Source organism: Suncus etruscus, chromosome 2 (genome assembly GCF_024139225.1).
Source record: "Suncus etruscus isolate mSunEtr1 chromosome 2, mSunEtr1.pri.cur, whole genome shotgun sequence".
Lineage (NCBI taxonomy): Eukaryota > Metazoa > Chordata > Mammalia > Eulipotyphla > Soricidae > Suncus > Suncus etruscus.
The window spans coordinates 39,808,035-39,824,355 of record NC_064849.1 but is presented as its reverse complement, the minus strand read 5'-3'; the positions used below and the strand labels follow the sequence as shown (position 1 = coordinate 39,824,355).

The window sequence follows — 16,321 nt, the reverse complement described above, 5'->3', positions numbered from 1 at the left end:
CACCCGGTGACACTCAGGGGTTACTCCTATGTGCTCAGAAATCTCTCCTGACTTGGGGGACCATATGGACGCTGGGGATAGAATCCAGGTCTGTCCTAGGTCAGCCGTGTGCAAGGCAAATTATATGCCCTACTGCTGTGCTATCATGCCAGCTCCAATGCCTGATGTCTTTGAAGAGCTTTTTCTTTCCTTCAGCTCATGAATGTATTATCCTTGTAAAATGGCTAGAAACTCATCAGAGATGATCTTTTCCCTTTATTTTGTTTCCAAACATAGTAAGATACTTTTATTTTTAAATGATGACACTTGAGGGATAATTGAATTTCTTAAGTTTTTGTCTTTGCTGCCTCAGAAGCTTTTTTCTTTGCTGTCTTCTCCTAATAGAAGAAGCTTAAAGAAAGGAGAAAAAATATGAGAGATACCCTGTGAAGGAGCTTGAGTGCAAGCTCAATTTGGCCAAGGCCAGTGTTGTTCTCAGGGCTTACATATGTATCCATGGATAGTCAATAAAATGTACCAGGACTGTGGCAGTTCATAAGAGATGAGGACACTGGGGCCACACTAAATTGTGCCACATATGCTTTGAAAAGCTTATTGAAATTTTTGGGGGGGGGTTCATAAGTTGTGTGCAGGAGGCTCAGGGATCCCTCACAGTTATTTGACCATCTGGGCCTGCTGTTTAGTTCTAGACCTAAGGATGTAGCTACTGCCCTGAGGTGCTGGGAGTGAGTCCCTAAGATTATACCTAGAATTTATAGGGATGTACAAGGTTGCACTCTGGTGCTTATGGGCAGGGAATGACAAAGATTGAACTGATATCTAGCTACATGCAAGGAAAGTGCTTTAAGCCCTTGACACTTTGTCTGGCCCACATTAACTTTTAGACTCATTCTCATGACAAATAATGTGAATTCTCTTCTAAAATGCCTCTGATCTAGCACAAAATTTAGGACCATCAGAGCAGCTGATCAGAAATGCTTTCCATTCAGCTTCCATTACAATTTTATTTACATAAAGCATTTCCCCATCACTCCTTATAATAGAAAAGAGGATATTTTGGTGGGGGGGTTGACTGTACCTAGTAGTATGCAGGGCTTGCTCTTAGCTCTGAATTCAGAGATCATCCTGGTGGGACTCTGGGTACCATTTGTGCTGTCAGAGATCTAACCTAAGCCATCAATCATGTGCAAGGCAAGAGCTCTACCTACTGTACTATTTTTCAAGCTCTGAAAAGGGATTTTTAAATTAAATCAAAATTTTTTAAATTTGGGGGCTATACCTGGCCATCCTCATGAGATACTACTAACTCAGGGCTCCCTGAGTTATTTCCTGTAGTGCTCAGGAGAACAAGTAGTGCTGGAGAATGAGTTGAGGCTTCCAACATGCAAAACATATGCTATAAACCTTTGTGTTATCTCCCCAGCCCCAAGGGTTTTTTTTTATCCTATTTTATAGTTTTCTTTTTGTTTGAAGTGAATAATATGGACCAAAACCAGAAGCAGGTGATGGTGACACTTCCTTACTATGTCCTTGTTATATACCTCAAATTCCCTGAGCAATGTGATTACAGACAGGAGTAGTATGACTGATCCCTCAGGTACAAATTCTCATTTGTCTGATGAAGGCTCCTGGCATGATGACTTAAACCAAGGGAGTAGTGGAATCAAGGAACATATGCAATAACTGCCACATCCCATGTCCAAGCCCAGACTTGCTGTTGTTGATCTCCTGGTTCTCCTCTTCCCTGGTCATCCCCTCAAGATCTCTTTTCCTCATGGATGGTACATTAAAAGGTTTTTCTCTCCATGGCTCATTTCTTATTGAAACCCACCCAGAAGAGTGGTGATGAAGGCTCACTGCAGTAGACGAGTAATAGATAAGACGATAGTAATTGCTCCATCAGATTTGGGAATCTGGCATGGCCTTCAGTGGGGGCTACTCTATGGGAACAAGCCTGGTGCCCCTATGGTCCTTCCTCTTAACAACTTAGGCATCCATTTTAGAAGCTGATTGAATTTGGAGGACGCGCTTTTTTGCCTTTCTCACTGGCTCTCCTTGAATGTCCAGTTCTAAATCCATCCTAATTAGATATCTTCCCTTAAAGGATTTTGTTGACAGCCCAGAGTGATATATAGGGGTTAGGGCACTTGCTCTGTATGTGGTCAACCCAAAGTTTGATCCCTATGGTCCCCCTAACAGTGCCTAAGGTGACCCCTGAGGACCAAATCAGGAGTAAGTCACAAGTCAGGAATAAGGGTGCTGCCACATGTGTCCCCAAACAAAATAAATAAAGGACTTTTTTTTAAAATATAAAGTTACCTATAATTTTCAGTATTAGTCTTTGAATTGGATCTTAAGAGCAAAAATAAATCAAGTCAAAACTTGAACAGATTATGATTACCTTTTTTACTTCACAATATCTTGCAGATCTTGTCCACAGTCCTGTTCAGCACTTGGGAGAAAAATTGCCTGCATGTACAATGACTTTACTAGTAAATCATTAAAAGACCGCATTTTACCTCCATTTATGGATATGATACTTTTTTTAAACATCTGTAAGTATAATACCTCTCTTGAATTTGTCTGTATATGTATTTCCCAAATAATAAATTCCTCACCCTTATAATTAGGACATACATCAATGATAAATTTGCTCTAACACTGGCTAGAGTTACATGGTTTGAAATCTAAGTAATATTGGATGGGGTGCAGCATAGTCTTGAAAATGTCTGGGTACAGAGAAAAATATGGCCTTGTGGGAGAAATTTTTTTTTTTGTTTTTTTTTTTTTGGGCCAAACCCGTTTGACGCTCAGGGGTTACTCCTGCCTATGCGCTCAGAAATCGCTCCTGGCTTGGGGGGACCATATGGGACGCCGGGGGATCGAACCTCTGGTCTGTCCTACACTAGCGCTTGAAAGGCAGACACCATACCTCTAGCGCCACCTCTCCGGCCCCATGTGGGAGAGATTTTAATGAAGAAACTCAACTTCAAATAGTTCTTAGTATGGATATATTACAATTCACTGTATTCTGTTCCCTTTTCTTTCTCTTCGTACTTATGAGGGAGGTGATGGAACATGTACTCCTCAAAGCTTCTGGCTAATGATTGGGTGATATTGTCTAAAAGGAAGCAATGCTTGACTTTAGTAGAAAAGTGCTCATTCCTGTCTTCTAAACACACTTACCATTCCAGAGGAATGGTCTCTGCTTTTAGAGATAAGGAGGATAGATTAAATTTTGTTCTGAGCTTTCACAATAACACTGTTTTAAAAGTGACCTTTAGAGACTGGAGATGAAGGTGCTTCCTTAAATGTGACCAACCTCAGTTTGATCCTTGGCATTCACTCTCGAGCACTACCAGGAATGATCCCTGAGTACAGAGCTAGGAGCAAATCCTGAGCTCTGCTGAATGTATCTCCCCTACTCCCCAAATAAAAATTGCCTTTAGATCTAAGTGGGCGGCAAGGCTAGACTCATTCTACAAAATAAAGTTCTTTGCCAGAAGTTTAGTTTACATACATACATAATTTTGTGTATAATTAAAAACAAATTAGGAATTTTACTAATGATTTCTACTTTACATATATATATATATAATTTGTGTGTGATTAAAAACAAATTAGGGATTTTACTAATGATTTCACTAATGATTTCTACTTTCCAGTCAAAGCACCATTTCTTCTGGATTTAAAAAGACCAGAGTTAAAGATTCCTCATACAGTGAACTTCTATATCAAGTGTCAACCTAAGGTGATTTTGGGAATCTGGTGAGTCCAAGACTGGCAACACTGGCAGGGTTCCTCTGTGGTGCTCCTTCCCTGTCTTCAGGGTGGGTGCAGTAGGACTATTATTTGCCAGTGGAGAGGGTGGGTGGTATTCTTGGAAGTGCTTGGAAGCTTGCTCATACATCTTCCCTTTAAATTGATACTTGACCTGCTTAATTTTGTTTGCCAGGAAATTTATGATGGATAATGAAATCTTTTAGCTAAGCTATTCACTGTGCTGTATGTCTCTTCCCTGCATCTGATGACCTGACCTGGTCTGGCCTCATTACCTGCCTCTTTCTCCATCACCTTTTCTCTCTGACTCAAGCCCTACTTCTGTCCTCACCTTCCAGGCTTGCCTACACACATGTGCTTGGTCTGTAATCTTTTTTTTTTCTGGCTCTCTTTTATTCCTTTTATTTAAATTCTTTAAAAATATTTTTTGTGGGGGTCACACCTGGTAGCATTGAGGGGTTACTCCTGGCTCTGCATTCAAAAATCTGGCAGGTACAGGGGAGTATATAGAATATATATCTGTTCTATCTGTTGTACTATGAATCGAGCTCAGCCCTATCTTAAGTATAGGATCACGCTGTAACCTGTGCTTGTTCTGAATGACATTTATCCACACTATTATGAATGCTAGAATGCTGAATTGTCTTGTATTATTGTAGGAGCCAGACTACATGGGTGGGGTTCTATTAGCACAGTGCTCATTGTATAGAAGGCGCTGGAGAAATTCTTGTCAAAGGGAACTGGGAGCATTATCACCACACATATTTTCATCTTCTGTTTGGGTTCTTATACTTGTCTTTGACTACTTAGGCTCTGATCTCCCTGATATTCTATTTTTAGAATGTTTAGGGATGAATTAGGGTTCATGTTCCTTCTTCCTAGTGGGTAAGGATTAGTTCAGCTAACAGTGTTGAAATTTGGAGACATTTTCCTATTTTGCTCTTGTTGCATTGGTCCTGGTTGGTGAACCTCCTTCTTGTACTAGGCTTGTCTTCTAGAGCAGAAGCCGGGGCTTTGGTGTTAGGCTTTCTGCCCCTGTATGGCCAAGAGAATTCCAGATTTCTTATTCCATACCAATTCACCAAATTTCTTGCGACATGTTAGATGGCAATGTCTACATTTTAAGTGTTCAATCATGGATCACAGGAGTGCAGATTGATATCTGAAAATTCACAATGCTATAGGACCCAGAGATTGTATGGAGGGTAGTGTGTTTTCCTTGCAAGGGCTGACTATGGCTCAGAAACCCATATGGTCCCCTGAGTCACTTCTAAACACAGAACCAGAAATAGCCTTTATGCACCGTTAAGTGTGCCCCCACCCCTTCCCACACTCACCAAACAAGGCCTAGAGTTTCATGCTTAAGTTTTCTCTCTAATCTAGAATTTTTTTTAATTCTCCCCATGTTATCTCTTTATTCAAACCAACAACAGGAGGAAAATATTTATCATCATTTCATTTGTTTCCTAATGAAATGAATTTCAATGCAGCTTCCCCTAAAAATTGCTCTTAGAAGAGCAATAGATATATAAGCCCAGCACTGAACTGGTTCAAAGGAGTTGTCTTCGTGGGTGGAGGAGAGATAGAGTAGGGGTAATTTTCATTATAAAACATTTTTAGTGTTCATATCTCATTCATATTTAATGAGTATAATATTTGTAATATATTTTACCATGTATAGACTATCAGTAAAAATAGCCACATTTATATACATATATTGCATAGAACATATACACTAATCCATTATTGTACTAAATATGTAGCATAAACACTAATGTACAATAGAATATTATAATTCTTATAATATCTTACTCAGAAGCACATATATTTATTTTTATTTATTTATTTTTATAATATATTTAAGTACCATGATTACAAACATGTTTGTAGTTGGATTACAGTTACAGAAAAGAACACCTCCCCTTCACCAGTGCAACCTTCCCGCTACCAATGCCCCCCCATTTTATTCCTCCCCGACCCCCTGCCTTTATTTGAGACAGGCATTTTATTTCTCTCATTCACTACCGATGTCATGATAGAAGCCTATATATATTTATAAACAGATATTTTTGTAAGAATAATACCTATTTGCTATATGATGCAAATTAAAATAGGTTGAAGTATTAATTATCTACTATGTATGTACACACCATAGCTGTCATGAGGAGAGATTTAAATGCTGGTGAGGCCAGAGTTCTCTGTGTCCATGTTTGTTCAAGACTCCCCCTGTTCTGCAGGCACACAGTTCCCAGCTGCCGTGGGGAAGATGCGAAGGACAAGGACCGTTGTTGGTATGAAATGGCCCTTCAGGATGGTAACCCCATTATTATTTACCTTCATGGCAGTGCAGAACACAGGTCAGTAATCCTGGGAATCTCATCAATGAACAGAGTACGAAACCCTCTACATAGGAAGACCTAGAGCTCAGTGCTCAACTTTGCCTGAGTTTCTCTACAAATTCTTTTTTCCCTTTGTTCAAACTGGAGGAGTGTTTGGGCTACAGACATCTCTTAACAATCTCTAAACTCTGTGTGTCCACTGTGGAGTCTAAACTGAGAGGGAGATTACTTTCCAGATTTGGACATTGTTTCAAAGACTGAAGTACCTCTGAATTACTGGCTCCAGGGTGACCCCATTTGGTGTCTTCATAAAAATAGGTGAACTTTTGGGGCTGGAGAGATAGCATGGAGGCAGGGTGTTTGCCTTGCATGCAAAGGATGGTGGTTTGAATCCTGGCATTCCATATGGTTCCCTGAGCCTGCTAGGAGCAATTTCTGAGCATGAGCCAGGAGTAACCCCTGAGCACTGCTGGGTATGACTCAAAAAACAAACAAACAAAAAATAAAATAGGTGAACTTTTTTTTTTTTAATGTAGCATAAATGTTCTTCTGGAAGCAGAGACTTTCAGAGAGAGGTCCCTGAATCCCAACCCTAGGCACTGGGCCTGTCTAATTCTAGTATAGAACCAGATACCTCAGCCCACAATGTTGTTCTGAACTTGTTTGGCGACAAGGAACGCCTTTCAGAAGTTTGATGTGCTGCCATTGACACTTTCAGCCTGTGGTATGAGCTATGGCATGTCCATAATGACAATTAGCAGCAGTGACTGTGTGGCTATAGCCCTGGAGCAATGTGAAGGGCAGACTCCATAAGTCTTTCTCAATCTCTCAGTGACATTCTAACTCTGCCCTGCCCTCTGTGTCTTTCCACATTGTCCAGTAGTGTCAATGTGGATTGTTCTCATTGCACCAAGTGGGATTTGGTGTTATATATCTCCCCAGAACGATCATTTGCCCCACTGAACCTGCAGGATCAGCTTGGTTTAATCTATTATCAGATCACACAGTGATCCCAGATTTGGCTCCAAGGTTGATGCATGCTTCTTGTGCCTTACACAGAAACCCCAGTTTACTCTCTGTAGCACCAAATTCAAAGCTATTGGTTCTAGATTTGGGATTCAAAGACACCCTAAAGTGTCCGTGAGTCCCCTGTTCCAATTTGTATGAACATTTTCACCCTAGAACATGGGTTCATTGGGTTTTAATCATAATGTGCTTCAGATTTAAGAAAGTATAAGAACTTGATTCCAAAACAAAATTCAAATAATTTTTAAATGATGTGCCCTGGGAATCATCTTGGGTTCACTCTCTCTCAGAACAGACAAGATGCTTATTTTTGAAAAATATGTTTTTTTGTTTTTTTTTTTGTCTTTCAGGGCTGGGACTCTTACTTCACCCACATCTTTAGGACAGAGAATTCAGGGCCAGACAGAACCTAGTTTGGCGAATGTAATTGTTGGACCTTATGTTCAGAAAAACCACTTTCGAAATTGATTGGCCTTGAACTTTGAAAAGCATTTTTAGAAATATGTTGCATTGGGAGAAAGGAAGGGAAGATTATTAGTAATAGATTTGGGGCCTGTATTAGAAATATAAAGTGTGCTCTCTTTGCATTGGTGCAAAGAGGGGGACAACTGTCTACCAGATCATTCCCCAGGCATAGTCAAGCAAGTCTGGCACCAGAACCAGAACTTGTGCTCTTTCTCCTAGCTGAAGAAGAAAGCATTGAGATCAGATGCCATGGGCATGGCAGTGACTTTTATCCAACTTGTTATCATAATGCCTAATGATTGTTTCTCCTCTTTTTGTTTTAAATCCCTATAGGGGAGCACCTCACAGAATTAAGATGGTAAAGGTATGTTTGAAGGGGGTCAGAAGAAGGGAGCAGAAGTTTCTGCTCTGGAGCTCAGTTAACTCAAAGAATGGTTGTTTAGTGGGTATGCTCCAAGGGGATTTGTGGGGTTCAGGGTTTATGAGTGGACTTTCTAGCATGGACCATGAAGAATCTGTGAATACCACTGAGGCCCAAAACACTTCCTTGAGTGTATTGTTTACTTATTTTTTCTTTTTGGTTTTTGGGCCACACCCGGTGACGCTCAGGGGTTATTCCTGGCTGTGCGCTCAGAAATTGCTCATGGCTTGGGGGACCATATGGGGGTCCGTCTTAGGCTAGCATGGGCAAGGCAGATGCTTTACCACTTCCACCACTGCTCTGGCCTATTTACTTCTTTTGAGGGTGAGGATGGATGAGCTGACATTAAATGAGGGGCAAATGTCACTCTTAGATGATCTCTTTCTGTGGTTGAAGAGAATGAGCCCGGGGCTAGAGAGATAGCCCAGCGGTAGGGTGTTTGCCTTGCCCGCAGCTGATCCAGGATGGATGGTGGTTTGAGTCCTGGCATCCCATATGGTCCCCCATGTCTGGCAGGAGCGATTTCTGAGTGCAGAGCCTGGAGTAACCCCTAAGTGCCATGGGTATGACCCAAAAGCAAACAAAAAAGAGAGAATGACCCAGGATGGAAACACTAATTTTTCAGACAAACAAAACAAAACAAAACAAAGGAAGTTTCTCAGGCCATGGTGCTAGCCTCATACAGGCTTGGTAATATGGGGTGTCATCCATATGTAAACTTCTTACTCACCAGCCTTTTGGCTCTAGCTTGCTGGGGACAGTCCCTGCAATTGCAACTGTGAGGAACATGGCAGATGAGACACTTGTTCTTATCTGACTCAATGCTTGTTTATTTTGTTTCCATGCATCTTAAGATACCAAGGCTACAGGTACCTTGTCCTGCTTGTCCACTTAGTAACCACAGGGTTTGGTCTCTCTTCTCAAAAGTTAGTTCCCACCTCATAGCTCTTTCCTATTTGATGGTACTTGTGGGTACCAGGATCGAAACTGCCCAGTATCCTTAAACCTTATCTTCTCTCTTTGTTCAGACAGGTAGCCCCTCTGCTTTCTCTTCTCCCCTCATAATTATGCATTTGTAGATTCTACAGAGCCATTCACGAGGAAAGGTGGTAAGCAGGAAAGGTGCTTGCTTTGCCTGGTTCCTTTGATTTTCATATTTTCTTTCTACCTTGAACACTACTTTTATTTTTTTTTTATTTTGATTAATACCTGGTAGCACTTGGGTTACTCCTGGCTCTGTGCTCAGAAGTCACTCCAGGCAGGCTCAGGGAACCATATGGGATATCAGGGAGTAAATGTGGGTCAGCTGCTTGCCACTGTGCTACCCACTGTGCTATTGCTCCAGCCCCTTGAACACTGCTTTCAACATTCTCTGGGGAGCTAGTAGAGTTGAAATCTATAGGAGCATGATTTTTTTTTTGCACCTCTAAATCTTGGCAAAGAACAATGGTTTTTTCACTATGTGCCATAAAAAGGAGGTGAAGCAGCTATGAAAAAAAACCCCAGAATTCTCATCATGATACTTGGAATGGTGAGGAAAGGGTAATAATAGGACCATTCTACCCCTCTACCATTCTCTAGACTGAGGGCTTTATTCACTTTCTCCTATTACCACCAAAGTTATTTTGCCTTGAGTTTTCTCTTTCTGATAATTGATTTCTCTTAAAAATAAGTTTATTTCTAACAATTTAAACTTTAAATGGGTGAAAAAGCTGGTGGCATGGGATATACTTTGGGAACATGTTGGAAGGAGGTTGACATTGATGGTGGGATTGACTCTGATTCATTGTATGTCTGAAACCCAACTCTGAAGCACTTTATAAATCACAATAGTTTCAATTAAAAAACAACAACAACAAAACAAAACCAGTTGTTTTGTGACTACAGTTGATAATCCTCAGGGATTACTCCTGAAGATATTCTCAGTGATTGTTCCTGATGAACAGTCATATCTGTGTGAGCCCAGACTTTCTACACACAAAGCACAGACTCAGTTTCTTTTTCTGTGAAGTGGGGAGGGCTGGAGAGATAGTGAAAGGTTGCATTGGAAAGTTGTATGTGGCTAACTCTCGTTCATCCCTTGTACTGCATATGCTAAGGAGTGATCCCTGAGCACAGAGGCAGGAGTAAGTCCTTAGCACTGCTGAGTGTGGCTCCCAGACAAAAAAAAAAAACAACAAAAACAAAAACAAAATAAACTGGTATAATACCTTATAGAACTATAATGAGGAGAAAGTTGTTTTTAAAAGTGTTTGCATATTGCATGCAGAAGGATGGTGGTTCAAATCCCGGCATCCCATAGCTGCCAGGAGCGATTTTTGAGTGCAGAGCCAGGAGGAACCCCTGAGTACTGCCAGGCGTGACCCAAAAACCAAAAAAAAAAAAATGTGCTTGCATAGAAAATTTTTGTTCTCTTTTGTTTTTTCTTCTGCATCTGTCATTATAAAGAATTAATTTTATTCAAAAGAATATTATCATAGTCTTTCCTTGTTTATCTACTCAGGACTTGACAGGGGTCTTCTGTAATGGAATGATCTCTTTATTTCTGAATCTCCTTAATTAATGGAGGTTAATTTAATATCAATAGCTGATTGATATTAATATTTTATCTGCTCATAGTTAAAATAGCTTTCTGTTATTTGCTTCCCAGTTTTCAGTTCTGTGTAGAGTTCTTATTCTCAAAAGAATTCTTAAAATAGGTATTTATTATGTAATTTGTTTGATACTTTAGTAATCATCTCATGTCATATGTCCTAGAATCTTTAAATTGGCTATTATTGTTTTTCACTTTTCAGAATAATATTTTATTTGAACAGTAACCAGCTTGCCCAAGTTCTCCCAGATGGTAGGTGGCAAATTTAGGGCCCAAGTTGGTATGTTTATTCATCTTTTCCCATTTAGTCTGGTCTTTTCATGTCTGAAGTTTAAACATCTAAAATCTGAAACAGCAGGTTTTAGGGGTCTTTTCTCTGCCTGTTAAACCATTATCACTAGGGTTTATGGCGGTGTGAGGAGGTGTAAACAATTTTATATGGTTATTTCTATGTGTCTCTTCTTTTTTTGTCATTGTTATTGTTGTTTTTTGTTGTTGTTGTTGTTTTTTTTTTTTGGGCCACACCTGGTGATGCTCAAGAGTTACTCATGGCTGTGCACTCAGAAATCACTCCTGGGTTGGGGACCATATGGGACACCAGGGGATCGAACCTCGGTCCATCCTAGGTCAGCTGTGTGCAAGGCAAACACCTTACTGCTTGTGCCACCACTCTGGCCCCTACGTGCCTCTTCTAATTCAAGTGGTGATTGTTCCCTTTGGCCATTCTTTTTCTTATCTAGGTGCTGAGTGATGGTGGCTTCCATGTTTTGTCTGTTGATTACAGAGGTATGTGTTTCAAGAGTGCACAATGACTTTACAGGAATTGGGGAACTTCTGATCGTCCTACATTCTGGCAGTTGGTGACCCTATGTTTGCTTTGCTGCCAGGATTTGGGGACTCTACAGGTAAGCCCACAGAGGAGGGGCTGACAGAAGATACCATTTGTGTCTATGAGTGGACCAAAGCAAGATGTGGTGCCACCCCTGTGTGTCTCTGGGGCCACTCTCTCGGTACAGCGTAAGTATGGTTGGGAAATGTGCCTGTAGGTGGATATTAGGAATTTAGAGGCAGCAGTTGGCAGTTGCAGGAACACTCAGCTCCAACACTGTCATGATATGTGACTGGAAACATTGGCATCTTTTTTTGTTTTTGTTTTTGGGCCACACCCCGTGACACTCAGGGGTTACTTCTGGCTATGTGCTCAGAAGTCGCTCCTGGCTTGGGGGACCATATGGGACGCCAGGGGATCGAACTGCGGTCCGTCCTAGACTAGCGCTGGCAAGGCAGACACCTTACCTCTAGTGCCACTGCGCCGGCCCCAAACATTGACATTTTAATATGCCTATTTGTCTATCCACTATTACCTATGACACTGTAGCTCACTGGTTATCTGTGAGATTGCTCATTCCAGAATTCTTTTGGAGAGTTGCAAAGAAAAATGATTCTTTAACTTTTGACCAGTATTGTATATTCAAGCATTTTCTAACCAGAGCGTCCAAAACTTTGGTAATCCTGTTACTAAATAATGTTGTATTTTGTAATTCAGTGTTTTACTACATACACATAAATTTTCATTGCTTTGCAGAGTTGCGACAAATGCTGCAAAAGTGCTAGAAGCTAAAGGTACTATAGATTGCTTATATGGTGAAATTTCTTGGCTTAAGGCAGGAAATAATAAGACAAGATACTTATGCATACTTTGAACACAGCTACCAAAATATCCCAGCTATAGTCAGTTTCTGATAATGCATCTAATTTTCTTTTCTTTTCTTTTTTACTTGATATTAAACAACAGCTTCTTTTCAAGATCATGAAATTGAAATGAAATACTAAGGAAAGTGCGTTAAAAGTTTACAAAGAGACCCTAATTGTGAAGGAATAATAAACGTTATTATGGAGTAATTTGGGTTACATGAGAAGAAAATAATACATTATGAAACAGGAGGCAAGACTTTTTTTTCTACAATCCTCCTTACATAATATTTATGTCAGTGTTTCTCAAAATTTTTGGAAAGTTGCCTGGAAGAGAAGCTCCTGGGTGGGATGGGGGAATGAGGGTAATGTATGTTCTAAAAAGTTTTTTTTTCCTGCAGACTTGATTTTTTTATGTATCAGAATCTTTGTGACAGGAGCTGGTGATTTTAATGTACATGAAAATTTGTAATCTTTTTACCTTAAACTTTATTGGGAAATGACAAATCAGGCTTTTAGTTACACATTTTAATTCTAGTCATTGGCTAGACTCAGTTTTAATTACTTAATAGAAATGAAAGAAACATTATTCCAATGCTTCTCTAAGCTTTGCATACCACCTTCAGAGTATGAATAATTCTGTAGTATTTGAATTAAATATATAGATGTGTACTTCATTTCTGAACAATGCAATGACTTTAAAATATATCAGCGCCATTCATATCCCCAATCTATGTATTCTTGCCATCCTGTGTTTAAATTTTCTGCTATCATATATTTACAAGGAATTAATATCATAACACAAAACTAGGATTTAAATTTACTATTTTATTATTATTATTATTTGTTTTTGGGGGCCACACTCGATGATGCTCAGGGGTTATTCCTGGTTATGCATTCAGAAATTGCTCCTGGCTTAGGACACCATATGGGACCCTGAGGATCGAACTGTGGTACATCTGGGGTCAGCGCATGCAAGGCAAACTCCCTACCACTGTGCTGTTGCTCTGGCCCCTACTCTTTTATTTGATGTTTATTACTTCCAACATTTTTTTTGCTTTTATTTGGGATTTTTGTTTTGTCTATTGGTGAAGAATTCTCTTAGTTTTGGTAGAAAATGTCTTTATTTTACCTTTAGTTTTGAAGACATTTTCACTGGGTATAGGGTTCTGGGTTGATGATTTTATTTCAATCTTTTAAAGATCCATCCACTATGTTCTGAATTTTATTGTCTCATTTGGAAATATGTTGCTAATCTTACTGTTGCTTTGAAGATAATACTTTTTATTCTTACTTTTGGAGGGATATAATTTTGCTCTTGTTTTCTAGCATTTTTAACTATGACTGTTCATGGTGTGGGTTCTTTGAAAGTCCTTCTTGAGAGTCTTGGCACTAGAAGCTTCAGTGGGTCCAGCATAAGACTTGATTTTGATGCAGGCTGTTTATAAATACGTCCTTGAGGACACTTTATTTAGGAATGGCTGTATTTAAGTAGAGGGGAGTTACTTCTTTTTTTATTTTCAAGGATGCCCAGTTGATGCTATCATCTTAGAAGCCCCATTTACCAACCTGTGGGTTGCAACTATCAATTATCCTTTATTAAAGGTGAGTCTCTGAGTGAGTTACCTTTCTAAGATGGCAATAGGTGAGCTATTTCTATATGCTTAAGTTCATTAGCTGTGTTCTTCTTACACGTTTTTATGTTTGTAAATTAAGATCCAGTCTTATTCAAGGGGAACACTAAAGTTCTAATTTGATAGTCCTTTTATTTCCTTCAAATAGATTGAGTGACTTATTAAGACTCCGTTGCTCAACCTCCTCAGATGAACTGTACATCTTAATTTTTATAATCCTATAATAGATTGACTTGGATACTATTTTCACATTGCTTTCTACGGTATAAACCAGTGATTTTTAAATTTAGGGATACAGTCCCCCGGTGTGATTCTGGAGAACAAGCCAGGACATTATTGTTAGTAGTTGTGTTGCAGATTTTTCTTTTTCTGTAAATGAGTAATAGGTCAAATCAGTTCAGGAGCCTCTGGCTATCTCTCATATCTCTCATCATTTAGTGCTGGGGGTTCCATGGACCATATCTGGCAGTACTAAGAGTCCATGTGGTGCCAAGGATTGGACTCAGAGCCTTGCACATACCAAATATGTATTCTGTCATCTCTCTGGCCTTTAGAACAACAACATTAAAACTATCTTTCATTATTTATTTAAAAATTTTATTTCTTCATCCCTGTTGTGATAGAGGTGACATAATTTCCAGTACTTGCACTTTTGGTTGCTGTGTACAGGAGATTATATATTGTTGTCTACTGTAAATCTTAACAGTACTACTAGGGTTATCTCTGGGCAAATGGATTATTGCTGGTGATTGAATTTATGACCCCATGAACCTTAGCTTATAAGGTAGGCATTTTGCCATGAGCTACACAGTTCATGCCTCAACTGCCTCTTCTTCTTCTTCTTCTTCTTCTTCTTCTTCTTCTTCTTCTTCTTCTTCTTTTTTGTTTTTGGGGTCACACCTGGTGGCACTCAGGGGTTACTCTGGCTCTGCACTCAGAAATCACTCCTGGCAGGCTCAGGGGCCCATATGGGACTCCAGGATTCGAACCACCATCTGTTTTGGATTGGCTGAGTGCAAGGCAAACACCCTACCACTGTGCTGTCTCTCCGGACCCCTTATTATTTTTTTTTAAAGTAAATTTTTTTTATTTTAAACACTGTGATTTACAGAGATGCTAAAAAATACAGTTATTTCTGGCCATCAATATAACATTTCCCAGTTTCCCATCTTCCTCCAAGCCTGCCACTTGACAGATATAATTTACTTAATATTAAGTATAATTTACTTAATATTGCTTGCTACAATCAAATGGTAATGGAGTTATTGGAAAAATGTGATTAAGAGAAATTTTTAAAATTTTTATTATGACAAATGTGAATTATAAGTCTTTCAAGTGAAAATTTGTGAAAATTGTCATTATCTCACAATAGGGCCAGTATGTCAGTGTCTGAAGATTTACTAAGACATCTATTGCTAGTTGAATATTCTGTGTTGGTTATGTTTGTTGAGCATTTATGGTCTCTATGATAATTTAACTTCTAATTTGGTATATTCCTACTGGGATATCAATATTAAAACTCTGGTGTAGGAGGCCGGAGAGATAGCATGGAGGTAAGGATTTTGTCTTTCATGCAGAAGGTCATTGGTTCGAATCCCGGTGTTCCATATGGTCCCCCGCGCATGCCAGGAACGATTTCTGAGCGTGGAGCCAGGAGTAACCCCTGAGCGATGCCAGGTGTGACCCCAAAACAAAACAAAACAAACAAACAAAAAAAGAGGACAAAACTCTGGTGTAGCAGCATTTGAAATTGTCTCATTTTTAAAATTGTGTGCTAAAGTTTATTCAAGATGACAATTTATGATGACAAGATGATAAGCCATTTGTTTCACCAAACCAAACCAAATTAAACCAACCCAGAAACTACCCTGTTTAACTGGGGAGAAATGAAACAAATGAAGATCTAATAATGATATGGTTTTGCATGTATTATTATGGAATCAGTTTCATTATTTAGAATAGGGAAGGAGGTATGACCTGGGGAAAAAGTAAGGATAGATTCAGGTTCAGACTTGCTTTTTGACTCCAATCAACAATGACTATGGTGAATCATTTCTTTCTTTGAGTTTTTCCATTTTTCAAAATGAAGCTGATACATGGATTTGGGGTAATGATTAAATAAAATAATCCACTTAAATATTCAGTTGCTGGGCTGGAGAAATAGCACAGCAGTAGGGCATGCAGCTGATCTAGGACGGATGGTGGTTCGAATCCCATCATCCCGTATAGTCTCTAGTGCCTGCCAGGAGTGATTTCTGAGCACAGATCCAGGAGTAACCTCTGAGCGCTGCTGGGTATGACCCCCCCCCCAAGAAAATCAACCCCCCCAAATTTAGTTGTTAATGGACACATATTTAATGCTTGTTTCTTG

The 16,321-nt window shown here is 39.5% G+C and overlaps 1 protein-coding gene across 1 annotated transcript in view; it reads left to right on the top strand.

Moving 5' to 3' along the window:
* The window catches only part of ABHD12B (abhydrolase domain containing 12B), a 33,585-nt gene that overhangs the window by 9,750 nt on the left and 7,514 nt on the right, over positions 1-16,321 (top strand). Inside the window, exons 3-10 of the mRNA XM_049768943.1 lie at positions 2,428-2,555; positions 3,666-3,768; positions 6,018-6,137; positions 7,944-7,974; positions 11,365-11,410; positions 11,512-11,641; positions 12,210-12,247; positions 13,842-13,921. Coding sequence (XP_049624900.1) covers positions 2,428-2,555; positions 3,666-3,768; positions 6,018-6,137; positions 7,944-7,974; positions 11,365-11,410; positions 11,512-11,641; positions 12,210-12,247; positions 13,842-13,921 — 676 coding nt within the window. The remainder of the gene's footprint in view (positions 1-2,427; positions 2,556-3,665; positions 3,769-6,017; positions 6,138-7,943; positions 7,975-11,364; positions 11,411-11,511; positions 11,642-12,209; positions 12,248-13,841; positions 13,922-16,321) is intronic.